Source organism: Coregonus lavaretus (assembly GCF_964263955.1).
Source record: "Coregonus lavaretus genome assembly, chromosome: 34".
Taxonomy (NCBI): Eukaryota; Metazoa; Chordata; class Actinopteri; order Salmoniformes; family Salmonidae; genus Coregonus; species Coregonus lavaretus.
In genome coordinates this window covers 5,762,653-5,778,546 of record NC_140021.1, presented here as the reverse complement: position 1 = coordinate 5,778,546, position 15,894 = coordinate 5,762,653, and the positions used below count along the sequence as shown (strand labels likewise).

Sequence of the window (15,894 nt, the reverse complement as noted above, 5' to 3'; positions counted from 1 at the left end):
TCTACCTACACCTGTTGTATTCGGCGCATGTGGCAAATACATTTTTGATTTGATTTGATTTGAACATACACAGACATTGACTAGTGATTTGAGGCATGAAAACAGGCATTTGCTTGCTCCCTATGGTTTTGTTTGTAAAGACAGATTATTCCCCATACTGCAAGAACAGGAGCAGTTTTTCTGTTGTGTAAGTGGGGAGATTCTGATTCTGATTCTGATATCGACAATTGCGACCATAGGAAGTGGAACAGAGACCAGGACAACCTGACTAGGGTGTCCTGCTACTACTGGGTACCCCATTCACAGTAACATCTAACCCTAAACCCAACCCATCCACAGCTGCCAAGAGAACACTCTAAGTTTCAAACAGTCAAAGAAGATTTTGAAAAACACTAAGGAGCAATTTTGAAAAAACTAATTTTTCAGGCAAGAAACCATACCAAACTTACTTTGAAAACGTTAAAGCACATCACCTGTCAGTCAACATCCATCAAAGTCACATTTCATATAATCTCTAAAACACAAATCTTTCATTATCTGAGCATAAAACCTGTTTAAAAAAACTGCAAAAAACTGTTTTATGCTCAGATGCTCAGAAACGGTTGGCAGGTGGTTAAGAGCGTTGTGCCAGTAATCAAGAGGTCGCTGGTTCGAATCCCCGAGCCGACTACGTGAAAAATCTGTCGATGTGCCCTTGAGCAAGGCACTTAACTCCAATTTCTCCTGTAAGTCGCTCTGGATAAGAGCGTCTGCTAAAATTTAAAAATGTAAACCACATGCTCGGAAATTATATACGACAATCAGAGCTTTTCTATTGCTGAAGTGATTAGAAAATCTCTGCTACAATGGCTATTTAGCTCCTTGATAGGCTTCTTAACAGCCTATCAAGGAGCCTCCAACATGGTATTTCAAAATGCAAAACAGTCTATTTAATGTATTTGAATGATGACGTTAATCTTAACAAGTACACAGGTATAGCCGCATCAATTCATGTATTTGAATTACTTCAAATGATTTGTATTGTGACTTTTTATTGGTCAGAGTAATACAAAGTTACGATTTTGTAATAATCATACTTATTATATTATTTTCTAAGTGGTTATGCTATTATCAAACATAGCCTACTATGTCTGTCCTGATTAAGTTTCCAATTCAATAGGCCTAGTCAATTCCAAATAAACGAACCAAAAACGTTTTGATATACATAAATATGTAGTATTTTTTTTGTTGATTATCAATGCAGCTGCAATTTTAGTAACATGCTTCAGGCTATTTTAAATTTTAGCAGACGCTCTTATCCAGAGCGACTTACAGTTAGTGAGTGCATACATTTTCATACTGGCCCCCCGTGGGAATCGAACCCACAACCATGGCGTTGCAAGCGCCAAGCTCTACCAACTGAGCTACACGGGGCTAAAAAAGTCTGCATTGCGCAACCATTTGAACTTACCTGCAGCGAGACAAACTGGCAGCAGCAGCCTGAAGACCAGTCCACACACCACCTGGGAAGCCATTCCTTAGGATTTATGAAATATTAACAGAAAAGCTATTTTATGGTGATACGCTGCTATCTGGCATTAGGGAATCTCAATGCACCCGTCCAGCTCTCTCCAACGTCCAGGTGAGAGGGCATTGTCCGGTTAGTGTCTCAGACAATTTTTTTTTTTAAGTCCAAGTCCGAAACAGCGCTTTTCATAAACAATAGCCAACAGCCGAGAAAAGTTTAGGCACGGCAGCGTCCTCTATCTTAGTTTCGACACCCCACATCCAAAACCCCAAACATCTGGACCAGTAGGATAACACTCGTCACGCAGAGCAGCACACAGTTTCTTGCAGAAAAAAAGTGTGCTTGTAACAGCATATCAACAACATTGCAGTTTATCCACATTAAGACTACGTGTTGATAACGGTTGTCTTGAATGTGGATCACGCGTAGGCCTAATAGTAAATATATAGTTCCCCTAACTCCAGCACCGCGCTTAAGACAGAAAACAATTATGAAAAACAGTCAACAAGTTGAAATTCATTATCCCAGTCTTGGATAGTGAACGCAGTTTGTCCGGCTTCTTTATTCTCCTTTAGTTTGGTAAGAGAAGACACTTGGAAGTGCGTAAAAGCGTGACTATGCTATCCTAAGGAGATGCCTACCTAGCCGTCGCACACGCCCCAGCTCCCGCACAGCTGTATGTTTTACTACCTCGTATGATTACACTTTTCTCCTCCTCAATGAAAACTTCACAAGACCACCCTGTAACTGACAAATGACTCCACCATTGAGAAGTCAGGCAAGAATTAGGGAATGATGTCTGGTCCCCAATGAGGAGCGGGAGGTAGACGCAGGGCAGGGCAGGGCAGTGAGCGTGTAGCCTAGCCTATGTTGCTCCTCCCCTGAGAGATGCGAGGGCCGCAGGCGTGGCGGCCGCATTCCAAGTCCTCCTCTGGGTCAGGTAACTCCAACCCTCGCAGATTCCAAACTGGGACGATTTTACGGGACTAACGGGAAAAGGGGAATAAGGTTTGAGCCTTGCACAGGGACTGGTTATGGACGAGTAGGCTAGTTCACTATTGTTCTATTATTTGTTTATGAGCTACAACATCTCATATAATAGTTAAAACCATAGAGATATAACATGTTATATTATATACGGTTGTAACATGGTACATTTTTTTTCTCGTTAATTAATTGATAGGCCTACGCTAATTGCGTAAAAATAGTTGAGGATTATATTATGAATAACCTATATGCATATGGTTATGATTTTGTAGGCTACTTGATTTATGGTATACACATAAACAAATAAAACATGTAGCCAATATGTAGGCTACACCTACAAGCAATAAATCATCATAACATAATGCTGCTTAGCAACAGTAACCTATGACATATTTATAGGCTACAAAACAGTTCGTGCAACGATTTGTTTGAGGGAGAGTGGATTTAGGTTGTTATAACGCATTAGCTTTGTTGTTACACAGTCTAAAACAACTAGCGCAGCAGCAGGCCAAGTTGCTTTTATACAAGAATAGAATGCAATGACAATCATGTATACAACAGCGACATCTGTCGGGTTTTGAGTGGTGCAACATGAAAGGCTTGGTTGGATAGGGTTGCAAAGGAAGAGTATATACTGGAAACTTTCGAAATGTACCTGTAAACTACCAGAATTTGTGTAATCTATTGCAAGACATATAGTGGCCCTTTTGGGTACTTCAGATTATCACAGGTGTCTGTTACAGTCTCTGGCCCTCTGTGTGGCCTTATCACATGTAAAATACATGAAATCATTAAACAATATTATTTTAAAATAAATAGAATGCCAATGCTCTAAAACATTAACCTAAATATAAACCATTAACTTATTGAATACCATATTTTTAGTAGGCCTATCCAGTTGTACATAGTGTTTTCATATCTCTATCAATTACATTTTCTTGGAATGTAGTTTAAGACAACAGGGGTCATTAGTAGCATGGTCGAATTTTACTTTTAGAAAAGGATATGGCCTTTTACACCCATTAACCATATATGGCTAAGTGATGCTTCCACTCCTTCACCATCTAAAATAGTGGAATGAATGTCACACAGCTTGTGAGAGGCAAAGTGAGTGTTAAGTGAATCAGATAGATATGGCCATCACAACAAGGGTATGGTATCACATGCACCAAGATGGTAAAAACAGAACCAAGAGAACCAACACAAGCATTGGGCTAGGTATAGCTAACGGGCATGTACAGTATGTGAATATATCCATATTTGTACAGGCATACCCATAAAAAAAATGTTCACTGTTTTCCCATGATGATGGCTACATCACATTGCTATTCTATCAAATAAAAACAGATGTCAACAACAAAAAAAAAGGAACCACAATATTCATTAGACAATGTTGAATATGAATGGGAATGTACAGGTAACTGCCAAAATAAAGGAAACACTTGAGTAAATGAGGGATACAACGTATATTGAAAGCAGATGCTTCCACACAGGTGTGGTTCCTGAGTTAATTAAACAATTAACATCCCATCATGCTTAGGGTCATGTATAAAAATAGGCCATTATTTTATATCATGACCCCATAGGATGACAATTCCCTCATCCACAGGGGATGAGGGGGTCACTGAATGGTTTGATGAGCATGAAAACCAGACACCACGGCCGTCTCAGTCACCAGATCTCAACCCAATACAACACTTATGGAAGATTCTAGAGCGGCGCCTGAGACAGCGTTTTCCTGCACCATCAACAAAACACCAAATTATGACATTTCTCGTGGAAGAATGGTGTCACATCCCTCCAATAGAGTTCCAGACACTTGTAGAATCTATGCCAAGGTGCATTGAAGCTGTTCTGGCTCTTGGTGGCCCAACGCCCTATTAAGACACTTTATAATTCTGGTTCCTTATTTTGGCTGTTACCTGTACATCCATAAAATACTTCTGAAAAAACACGAACAAATGAAAAGGTGTGTAACAATAATGTACGAACAACGACAGGTGAATACAGCTGGCAAGAACACAAAGAGAATAACAAGTATTACTGTAATTGTTTATTTCATTTAATATAGTGAATAACTAGGCCCAACGGCACTGAAAATAATCTTGGCAGTGATTTAAGTCTTACCATCCACAACCATCACTACAAACCAAACATCTAGCTCCAGACAAACCTGCTCCATCTATTTTCATTACGTCATTGAAAACACGTCTACATTTTCCACCATTTTCCTTTGTATGAGGATCCATATTTAGAAAAGTTTTTAAAAACGGTTAAACATTGTGACAAACTTTAGTCAGTGTTTCAACTGTAAGAATAAATAAGCAGTACTTACAATCTATGTAATTACTACTGTAAATCTAGTCAAATTATTAACTGGCCGTGTGTATATTACATACTTGCAATAAACAGTAAAAAGATTTCCATATTATAAGGAGAAATGACATTTTAGCTAAATCTCCTCTGAAAAAAAAGAGCAGGCTTGCATACTCTGCAGCAGGATTTCATGATTTGAGGTAAAAGGCGGAGGAGAATCCACTGGATAGATGGAGGTAGACTTTTACTTTTGCACACCTGGGTCACTGTCGTCCCGCTTGTAGCTGATAGGCTGCAGTTGCTGGACGACGTAATTGGCCATCTCGTGGGTTCCTGCAGCGACCACTCTTCGGGACATGAGGTCGAGAGGACCCCCTGGAACAAAAAAAACACATCTTATGTAACTCCAACATCCATCAAAAACACACTCATAACCACATTCAAATCAACTATAAACAAACTATAAATACATGAAACTATAAATACATGAATCAGTCCTAACCCTCCTCACTAACAAATCAAATCTAAAACTATTTCAATCAAATTTCCATTCAGGCACCACCGCGGCCCACTACTAGACCGTTGGAACTGGTTGAAAGGTAAAATGGAGTCTTCTCCTACATTACAGGGAAGGAGCTGATAGGCCAGGCCAAGGCAGGCCGAGGCCTCAGAGGGCCCTTGTTCTCTCGGGACTGCCAGAGACTGAACGGCAGCACACAGCAGCTGACCACATGATCCCGACCTCACGCCCAGTCCCTCCGTCTCTCAACAGTGGTCCTTTTGTGCAACACCCCGGGCCTTGGGAAGAAGAGATGAACGAGGCAGACGGCCAGCCACTTCTTCAGCCGGATAGCAAGATCAGCCTCACAATAGGCTTCGGAAGGGCACAGTCCATACGTCATTACTCAAGAGATAGCAACTATACTATGAAATATCAGAAATGGTACATTCTCTTTTTAAAAGTTACCGTGTCTATCACAATAATGACAGCCAATAAGAACTGATTCAATAATACCCTAGGGACTTTTCCATAATAACAGCATGCGTTCTTTGCATTCTGTGGGACCTCATTAGTTATTTGCTCAAGTGAAAGCTCTAGCTAATATACCCATCTCATCACTGCCTCCTCCAGGACAACCATTCAGATGAGCTCAGTTTGAGACCAGAATACAGGGGGACATACAGTACAAATGATAAGCCTTATAGAAATAAACATTGAGTGTTTGTGAAACCGATCCCTATCAAACATCATTGACAGGGAGTCAAATAATCTATTGTATTGTAGTCTATTCTAGAACCCCCACCTGTGGTGTCTATGACGACTCCCCCGGCCTCTCGGATGATGACAGCGGCAGCGGCGATGTCCCAGCAGTGCAGGCCGTACTGGTAATAGGCCTCAGCCGCGCCCGTGGCTATCAGACACAGGGCCAGGGTGGAGCTGCCGATGATCCTCACCCTGGAACACACGGAGTAGCCAAGTGTCTCAGAGTAAGAGTGCTGATCTAGGGTCAGATCCCCCCCTATCCATGTCATCTTATTCATTGTGATCCAAAAAAGGCAAAACTGATCCTAAACCAGCACTCCCACTCCGAGACGTTTGAGATATACGGCCCCTGGTCCCAGATCTGTTTATGCTCTATAGTCATGTTTGGCATGACAATGGCCACATATGCATTGAAGACAAAGCCCAAACAGACCTGGGACCAGGCTATTCAAGGAAAGTCTAAGGCCAAAATACATCACTGTATTGCCATTGGATCGTAAAGGTACAGACTAGACCCTGATATGAGGCCCATTAGACCCGGGTCATGTTCATCAGGTAACACAACAGAAAAACAGTTGATAATGTTTTGCAACCCTGTTTTAGTCTGTTTTCTTCCGTTTGGTGCCTAATGAACATGACCCAGAATGACCACTGAAACAGTCAGTGGGTACCCATGAGCTGGTGCACTCAGTAACTTCATGATGTTCCCTGAGAAGATGTTGAGTGTTGCTGGGTCCCGCTTGGCTCCGATCTCGGTCAAAATGAGCGCCTTGGAGACATCTATCAGTCGTTGGGAATAGAAAAACAGCTTCAGATTAGGATAATGGATACAGAACATTTTAGTAAACCAAAAAAATAAAAAAGATTCTCAAATCGATAACTTAAATCAATCAAGCTAACATTTGATAATGCTGCATGGTACAATTGCTTGTTTCAGCTGCTTCCCTTGTTACTTTAACACAGGGGTAGGCGAGCCTGGTCCTGAGGTTCATGTTTTTGATTTAACCGACCTGGAAGGCCAGGTGTGTTACATTTAGTTAATCACTGAACTGATCCATTAGCTCAGTTGGTCAGGTGTTGTGCCTAGTTGGAACAAAATCATGCAGTACCTGTGGCACTCCAGGAACAGGGTTGCCGACCCCTAGTTTAACATATGGCATTACAATTGACAGGTGACTGGAGTGACTATCCTACCGATCCTTGACTTCGGCGATGTCATTTACAAAATAGCCTCCAACACTCTACTCAGCAAATTGGATGTTGTCTATCACAGTGCCATCCGTTTTGTCTCCAAAGCCCCATATAATACCCACCACTGTGACCTGTACGCTCTTGTTGGCTGGTCCTCACTACATATTCGTCGCCAAACCCACTGGCTCCAGGCCATCTATAAATCACTGCTAGGCAAATCCCCGCCTTATCTTAGCTCATTGGTCACCATAGCAACACCCACCCGTAGTCTGCGCTCCAGCGGGTATATCTCACTGGTCATCCCCAAAGCCAACACCTCCTTTGGCCGCAATTCCTTCCAGTTCTCTGCTGCCAATGACTGGAACAAATTGCAAAAATCTCTGAAGCTGGAGACACTTATCTCCCTCACAAACTTTAAGCATCAGTTGTCAGAGCACCTTACCGATCACTGCACCTGTACACAGCCCATCTGAAATTAGCCCGCCCAACTACCTCATCCCTATATTGTTATTTATTTTGCTCATTTGTACCCCAGTATCTCTATTTCCACATCATCTCTTGCACATCTATCATTCCAGTGTTAATAGTAATTGTAATTATTTTGCACTATAGCCTATTTTATTGCCTTACCTCCATAACTTGCTAAATTTGCACACTGTATATTATATGTATTTCTGTTGTATTTTTGACTTTGTTTTGTTTTACCCCATATGTAACTCTGTGTTGTTGTTTTTATCGCACTGCTTTGCTTTATCTTGGCCAGGTCGCAGTTGTAAATGAGAACTTGTTCTCAACTGGTTTACCTGGTTAAATAAAGGTGAAAAAAAAAAAAAAACAATCCACTATGAACATGTGGGTGCATCACACAAAGCGGTAAGGAGAAGTTGACTTACCTTTTTCCTTTGATACTTGGATCCTTACACCATTGCAAAATGCCCCGTGGCCTTTTCTTGCTGTGTATAATGTTCCATCGAAGCAATGGTATATCACTCCAAACTCAAGCTACATTAGAATACAAATTAATACCCTTTTAATAGTAATATTTTTTACTTGGTCAATTCTGTTCACCCACACTTCTCATGCTTACCTCTTTCTTCACAGCAAAACCAATGCTAACTGCAACCATGGGGAAACTGAGAAAATCAAGTACATCATCAATAGCCTAAATCTTTGGTGATGCTATTCTATCGATAACAGAGTATAAATATTTTCTTTATTTACTATGTTTATTTCAACATGTATAGTTCCAAATCCCTAATCTGAGGAAATGGCTGTCGTAGATATTGCTGTTGGAAACTGTCATGGTACCTGTGAACAAAGTTACAGGTGCCATCGATAGGGTCTATGATCCAGGAGGGGCTGTCTGTGAGGATGCATTTCTCCCCGGCTGCAGACGACTCCTCTCCGATGAACCTGTCACAAGTTCACCAAATACAGCGTGTGAATGCCATGCGTGCATCATTCCCTGACACTCAGCAGTGTCTTGATTAGAGGCCTAAAGAGGTCTTTCAGCTGTGTAAACGCAGAGGGCCTAGCGCAGACGTGTCAAACTCATTACATGGAAGGCCTAGTGCAGGGTTTCCCGAACTGTGTCCTGGGGACCCCAAGTGGTACGCGTTTTGGTTTTTGCCGAAGCACTACACAGCTGATTCAACTAATCATCAAGCTTTGATTATTTGAATCAGCTGTGTAATGCTTCGGGCAAAAACCAAAACGCGTACCACTTGGGGTCCCCAGAACAGAGTTTGGGAAACGCTGGCCTAGTGTCCTTTCAATTAAGACCTAGAAAACCAGTTGAGGGCAGTTCCTTACTTATTAGTGACCTTAATTCATCAATCAAGTATATATAGCCTCCCTACTGTTATTTTATTTTACTTCTGCTCTTTTTTTCTCAACACTTTTTTTGTTGTTGTTTTATTTTTACTTTTTTTGTTAAAAATAAATGCACTGTTGGTTAAGGGCTGTAAGTAAGCATTTCACTGTAATGTCTGCACCTGTTGTATTCGGCACATGTGACCAATAAAATTGTATTTTGATTTGATTTGAAGTACAAGGGAGGAGTGAAAACCCGCACACACTCCTCCGTAGAATGAGTTTGACACCTGTGGCAGAGGGCAGGGGCTAGTTGGGAGCCAAAATGTAACCCCACTGTGTTGAGGAGATACCATTGGAAGATCCCATTGCGTACCTGTGCGAGGGGAACTTGTCCCTGAGGGTGGAGATGATGAGCTCCTCCACCTGCTGGTCGGCCTCCGTTACCAGGTCGGTTGGCGTGCTCTTGGTACTCACGTTCTTCTCGTGCTTCACCGCCTCCTGCACTACCTGGAGGGGGCGGGACCAAGTAACATATAGCACACACCTGGAGGGGGCGGGACCAAGTAACATATAATGCACACCTGGAGGGGGTGGGACCAAGTAACATATAGCACACACCTGGAGGGGGCGAGACCAAGTAACATATAATGCACACCTGGAGGGGGTGGGACCAAGTAACATATAGCACACACCTGGAGGGGGCGGGACCAAGTAACATATAGCACACACCTGGAGGGGGCGGGACCAAGTAACATATAGCACACACCTGGAGGGGGCGGGACCAAGTAACATATAATGCACACCTGGAGGGGGTGGGACCAAGTAACATATAATGCACACCTGGAGGGGGTGGGACCAAGTAACATATAGCACACACCTGGAGGGGGCGGGACCAAGTAACATATAGCACACACCTGGAGGGGGCGGGACCAAGTAACATATAATGCACACCTGGAGGGGGTGGGACCAAGTAACATATAATGCACACCTGGAGGGGGTGGGACCAAGTAACATATAATGCACACCTGGAGGGGGCGGGACCAAGTAACATATAGCACACACCTGGAGGGGGCAGGACCAAATAACATATAGCACACACCTGGAGGGGGCGGAACCAAGTAACATATAGCACACACCTGGAGGGGGCGGGACCAAGTAACATATAGCACACACCTGGAGGGGGTGGAACAAAGTAACATATAGCACACACCTGGAGGGGGCGGGACCAAGTAACATATAGCACACACCTGGAGGGGGCGGGACCAAGTAACATATAATGCACACCTGGAGGGGGCGGGACCAAGTAACATATAATGCACACCTGGAGGGGACGGGACCAAGTAACATATAGCACACACCTGGAGGGGGCGGGACCAAGTAACATATAATGCACACCTGGAGGGGGCGGGACCAAGTAACATATAATGCACACCTGGAGGGGGCGGGACCAAGTAACATATAGCACACACCTGGAGGGGGTGGAACCAAGTAACATATAGCACACACCTGGAGGGGGCGGGACCAAGTAACATATAGCACACACCTGGAGGGGGCGGGACCAAGTAACATATAGCACACACCTGGAGGGGGCGGAACCAAGTAACATATAGCACACACCTGGAGGGGGTGGAACCAAGTAACATATAGCACACACCTGGAGGGGGCGGGACCAAGTAACATATAGCACACACCTGGAGGGGGCGGGACCAAGTAACATATAATGCACACCTGGAGGGGGCGGGACCAAGTAACATATAATGCATACCTGGAGGGGGCGGGACCAAGTAACATATAGCACACACCTGGAGGGGGCGGGACCAAGTAACATATAGCAGACACCTGGAGGGGGCGGGACCAAGTAACATATAGCACACACCTGGAGGGGGTGGAACCAAGTAACATATAGCACACACCTGGAGGGGGTGGAACCAAGTAACATATAGCACACACCTGGAGGGGGTGGGACCAAGTAACATATAGCACACACCTGGAGGGGGTGGAACCAAGTAACATATAGCACACACCTGGAGGGGGCGGGACCAAATAACATATAGCACACACCTGGAGGGGGCGGAACCAAGTAACATATAGCACACACCTGGAGGGGGCGGGACCAAGTAACATATAGCACACACCTGGAGGGGGTGGAACAAAGTAACATATAGCACACACCTGGAGGGGGCGGGACCAAGTAACATATAGCACACACCTGGAGGGGGCGGGACCAAGTAACATATAAAGCATACCTGGAGGGGGCGGAACCAAGTAACATATAGCACACACCTGGAGGGGGTGGGACGAAGTAACATATAATGCATACCTGGAGGGGGCGGAACCAAGTAACATATAGCACACACCTGGAGGGGGCGGGACCAAGTAACATATAGCACACACCTGGAGGGTGCGGGACCAAGTAACATATAGCACACACCTGGAGGGTGCGGGACCAAGTAACATATAGCACACACCTGGAGGGGGCGGGACCAAGTAACATATAGCACACACCTGGAGGGGGTGGAACCAAGTAACATATAGCACACACCTGGAGGGGGCGGGACCAAGTAACATATAGCACACACCTGGAGGGGGCGGAACCAAGTAACATATAGCACACACCTGGAGGGGGCGGGACCAAGTAACATATAGCACACACCTGGAGGGGGTGGAACCAAGTAACATATAGCACACACCTGGAGGGGGCGGGACCAAGTAACATATAGCACACACCTGGAGGGGGCGGGACCAAGTAACATATAATGCACACCTGGAGGGGGCGGGACCAAGTAACATATAATGCATACCTGGAGGGGGCGGGACCAAGTAACATATAGCACACACCTGGAAGGGGTGGAACCAAGTAACATATAGCACACACCTGGAGGGGACGGGACCAAGTAACATATAGCACACACCTGGAGGGGGCGGGACCAAGTAACATATAATGCATACCTGGAGGGGGCGGGACCAAGTAACATATAGCACACACCTGGAGGGGGCGGGACCAAGTAACATATAGCACACACCTGGAGGGGGCGGGACCAAGTAACATATAATGCATACCTGGAGGGGGCGGGACCAAGTAACATATAGCACACACCTGGAGGGGGTGGAACCAAGTAACATATAGCACACACCTGGAGGGGGCGGGACCAAGTTACATATAGCACACACCTGGAGGGGGCGGGACCAAGTAACATATAGCACACACCTGGAGGGGGTGGAACCAAGTAACATATAGCACACACCTGGAGGGGGCGAGACCAAGTAACATATAGCACACACCTGGAGGGGGCGGGACCAAGTAACATATAATGCACACCTGGAGGGGGTGGAACCAAGTAACATATAGCACACACCTGGAGGGGGCGGGACCAAGTAACATATAATGCATACCTGGAGGGGGTGGAACCAAGTAACATATAGCACACACCTGGAGGGGGCGGGACCAAGTAACATATAATGCACACCTGGAGGGGGTGGAACCAAGTAACATATAGCACACACCTGGAGGGGGCGGGACCAAGTAACATATAATGCATACCTGGAGGGGGCGGAACCAAGTAACATATAGCACACACCTGGAGGGGACGGGACCAAGTAACATATAGCACACACCTGGAGGGGGCGGAACCAAGTAAAATATAGCACACACCTGGAGGGGGCGGGACCAAGTAACATATAGCACACACCTGGAGGGGGCGGGACCAAGTAACATATAATGCACACCTGGAGGGGGTGGAACCAAGTAACATATAGCACACACCTGGAGGGGGTGGAACCAAGTAACATATAGCACACACCTGGAGGGGGCGGAACCAAGTAACATATAGCACACACCTGGAGGGGGTGGAACCAAGTAACATATAGCACACACCTGGAGGGGGCGGGACCAAGTAACATATAGCACACACCTGGAGGGGGCGGAACCAAGTAACATATAGCACACACCTGGAGGGGGCGGGACCAAGTTACATATAGCACACACCTGGAGGGGGCGGGACCAAGTAACATATAGCACACACCTGGAGGGGGTGGAACCAAGTAACATATAGCACACACCTGGAGGGGGCGGAACCAAGTAACATATAGCACACACCTGGAGGGGGTGGAACCAAGTAACATATAGCACACACCTGGAGGGGGTGGAACCAAGTAACATATAGCACACACCTGGAGGGGGCGGGACCAAGTAACATATAGCACACACCTGGAGGGGGCGGAACCAAGTAACATATAGCACACACCTGGAGGGGGCGGAACCAAGTAACATATAGCACACACCTGGAGGGGGCGGAACCAAGTAACATATAGCACACACCTGGAGGGGGCGGAACCAAGTAACATATAGCACACACCTGGAGGGGGTGGAACCAAGTAACATATAGCACACACGTGGAGGGGGTGGAACCAAGTAACATATAGCACACACCTGGAGGGGGCGGGACCAAGTAACATATAGCACACACCTGGAGGGGGCGGAACCAAGTAACATATAGCACACACCTGGAGGGGACGGGACCAAGTAACATATAGCACACACCTGGAGGGGGTGGAACCAAGTAACATATAGCACACACCTGGAGGGGACGGGACCAAGTAACATATAGCACACACCTGGAGGGGGCGGAACCAAGTAACATATAGCACACACCTGGAGGGGGTGGAACCAAGTAACATATAGCACACACCTGGAGGGGGCGGAACAAAGTAACATATAGCACACACCTGGAGGGGGCGGAACCAAGTAACATATAGCACACACCTGGAGGGGGTGGAACCAAGTAACATATAGCACACACCTGGAGGGGGTGGAACCAAGTAACATATAGCACACACCTGGAGGGGGTGGAACCAAGTAACATATAGCACACACCTGGAGGGGGCGGGACCAAGTAACATATAATGCACACCTGGAGGGGGCGGGACCAAGTAACATATAGCACACACCTGGAGGGGGCGGGACCAAATAACATATAGCACACACCTGGAGGGGGTGGAACCAAGTAACATATAGCACACACCTGGAGGGGGTGGAACAAAGTAACATACAGCACACACCTGGAGGGGGCGGGACCAAGTAACATATAATGCACACCTGGAGGGGGCGGGACCAAGTAACATATAATGCACATCTGGAGGGGGCGGGACCAAGTAACATATAATGCATACCTGGAGGGGGCGGGACAAAGTAACATATAGCACACACCTGGAGGGGGCGGGACCAAGTAACATATAGCACACACCTGGAGGGGGTGGAACCAAGTAACATACAGCACACACCTGGAGGGGGCGGGACCAAGTAACATATAATGCACATCTGGAGGGGGCGGGACCAAGTAACATATAATGCATACCTGGAGGGGGCGGGACCAAGTAACATATAGCACACACCTGGAGGGGGCGGGACCAAGTAACATATAGCACACACCTGGAGGGGGCGGGACCAAGTAACATATAATGCACACCTGGAGGGGGTGGAACCAAGTAACATATAGCACACACCTGGAGGGGGTGGAACCAAGTAACACTTGACTTACCTTACCAACTCTAAATGCAACTTCTACAGCAACATCCATGCACTCCCGCCAGCACTTGTCACTGTCCGAGGTTGTCATTTTATAATGAGGAGCAGGGGCTATTTTTTTGCCGTTTACGGTAGGTTATTCCAGGCATCCAAGAGTCAGCAAATTATAACCTATTATGTGGCTTGCGGCACAGTTCCGAATCTGCGGTGTATGTCTCCGGTACGGTCCCGTTATGGCCGGTGTCCACCTCCGCGATGCAGACGGGTGCTCTCTTCTCTACTGCCTTGCTATTGAGTGGACTTCGATAACAACAACGTTTGTAAATAATGTACGATTCTACGTTGGATTCGAAGGACCTTGATAGGGGCAAAACGAATCTCTAGTCCCGTCAACGTCGACGAGACATGACCAATCTGGAACCTGGAACTAGATGAAAGCAAACTCCATGTTATTGGTCGCCATTGTCAACCTGTAGCCTATAAATAATATTTGGCGAGGAAAACTCTTGAATAAACAACATTGTATTTTACTCACAGTCAGTTAGCCTAAGTTACGGTCTCCTACAGCATAAGGCACGTAGAATGAAATGTCTTGTAGGTAAACACAGACGAGGACTTCCGACGCATTCGTATCCAGTGATGATGAAAAAAAATGCCGCGGCGAGTAGGCTAAACAGAATTAACACTGCACCACGTGATGATGTCTGGCGTGCTGTCACGGATGGATAACATTTTATCCACGACCACCAATGTATCGAAATGTTGCCTAGTAGACTGCATTAAATCTGTGCTTGAAGATCAAAGTGAGGTCTCAAACATATTTAGTCTTTATCTTTGTTGTCAGTTTATGAATAAAGTTTGACATGATTTGAATAAGCTTACCCTTTTAATAACACTACTTAAAGCCTGCAGGTATAATGCCTTATTGCTTATTATAAGCATGATGCGCCTTTATAATATATTATTATTAGGCTTATAATAGCCCTATACATCTCGCTATATATAAGCTTTTAATTTAGTCTGGAGCATTCTAAAATGATAAAAACAGATAAGGATCATAGCCTACATGCTTATGACAAGTCTTAATGATGACGGTTTTGAAACGACAATAGGCTGATAGCCTATTGAATTATATTCCTAATGGGAAGGAAAAAACATCTGGCAAGCTCCCGATTAATGAAATCCTACTCGAATAGGGTCTGTCAATTCCTAGAGAAGGAGATTATAAGGGTGCGCACCCTTATAAACTCTTCTCTCCATAATCCTAATCTATTGCTGGCTAGTGATAAA

General features: G+C 45.4%; 2 protein-coding genes across 3 annotated transcripts in view; both read right to left on the bottom strand.

Moving 5' to 3' along the window:
- The window catches only part of LOC311109253 (piezo-type mechanosensitive ion channel component 2-like), a gene marked incomplete at its 5' end in the record, with an annotated part of 193,925 nt that extends 192,411 nt beyond the window's left edge, over window positions 1-1,514 (bottom strand). The window contains one exon of the mRNA XM_084152091.1: window positions 1,451-1,514. Coding sequence (XP_084008217.1) covers window positions 1,451-1,514 — 64 coding nt within the window. The remainder of the gene's footprint in view (window positions 1-1,450) is intronic.
- A 3,022-nt stretch (window positions 1,515-4,536) lies between these two features.
- Window positions 4,537-15,248, bottom strand: LOC311108932 (inositol monophosphatase 2-like). Of its 2 annotated transcripts, XM_084151706.1 has the most exons (9): window positions 15,140-15,248; window positions 14,618-15,031; window positions 9,454-9,587; window positions 8,574-8,678; window positions 8,353-8,398; window positions 8,159-8,267; window positions 6,746-6,854; window positions 6,115-6,266; window positions 4,537-5,185 (listed from the first exon to the last, which is right to left on the bottom strand). In XM_084151706.1, exons 2-9 carry the CDS (start codon window positions 14,693-14,695, stop codon window positions 5,055-5,057), a joined length of 864 nt encoding a protein of 287 aa, XP_084007832.1. In that variant the 5' UTR covers window positions 14,696-15,031; window positions 15,140-15,248; the 3' UTR covers window positions 4,537-5,054. The 2 variants fall into 2 exon arrangements, with proteins under 2 accessions (XP_084007832.1, XP_084007833.1); XM_084151707.1 differs by having other exon boundaries at window positions 14,618-15,239.
- Between the last annotated feature and the right edge of the window lie 646 nt (window positions 15,249-15,894).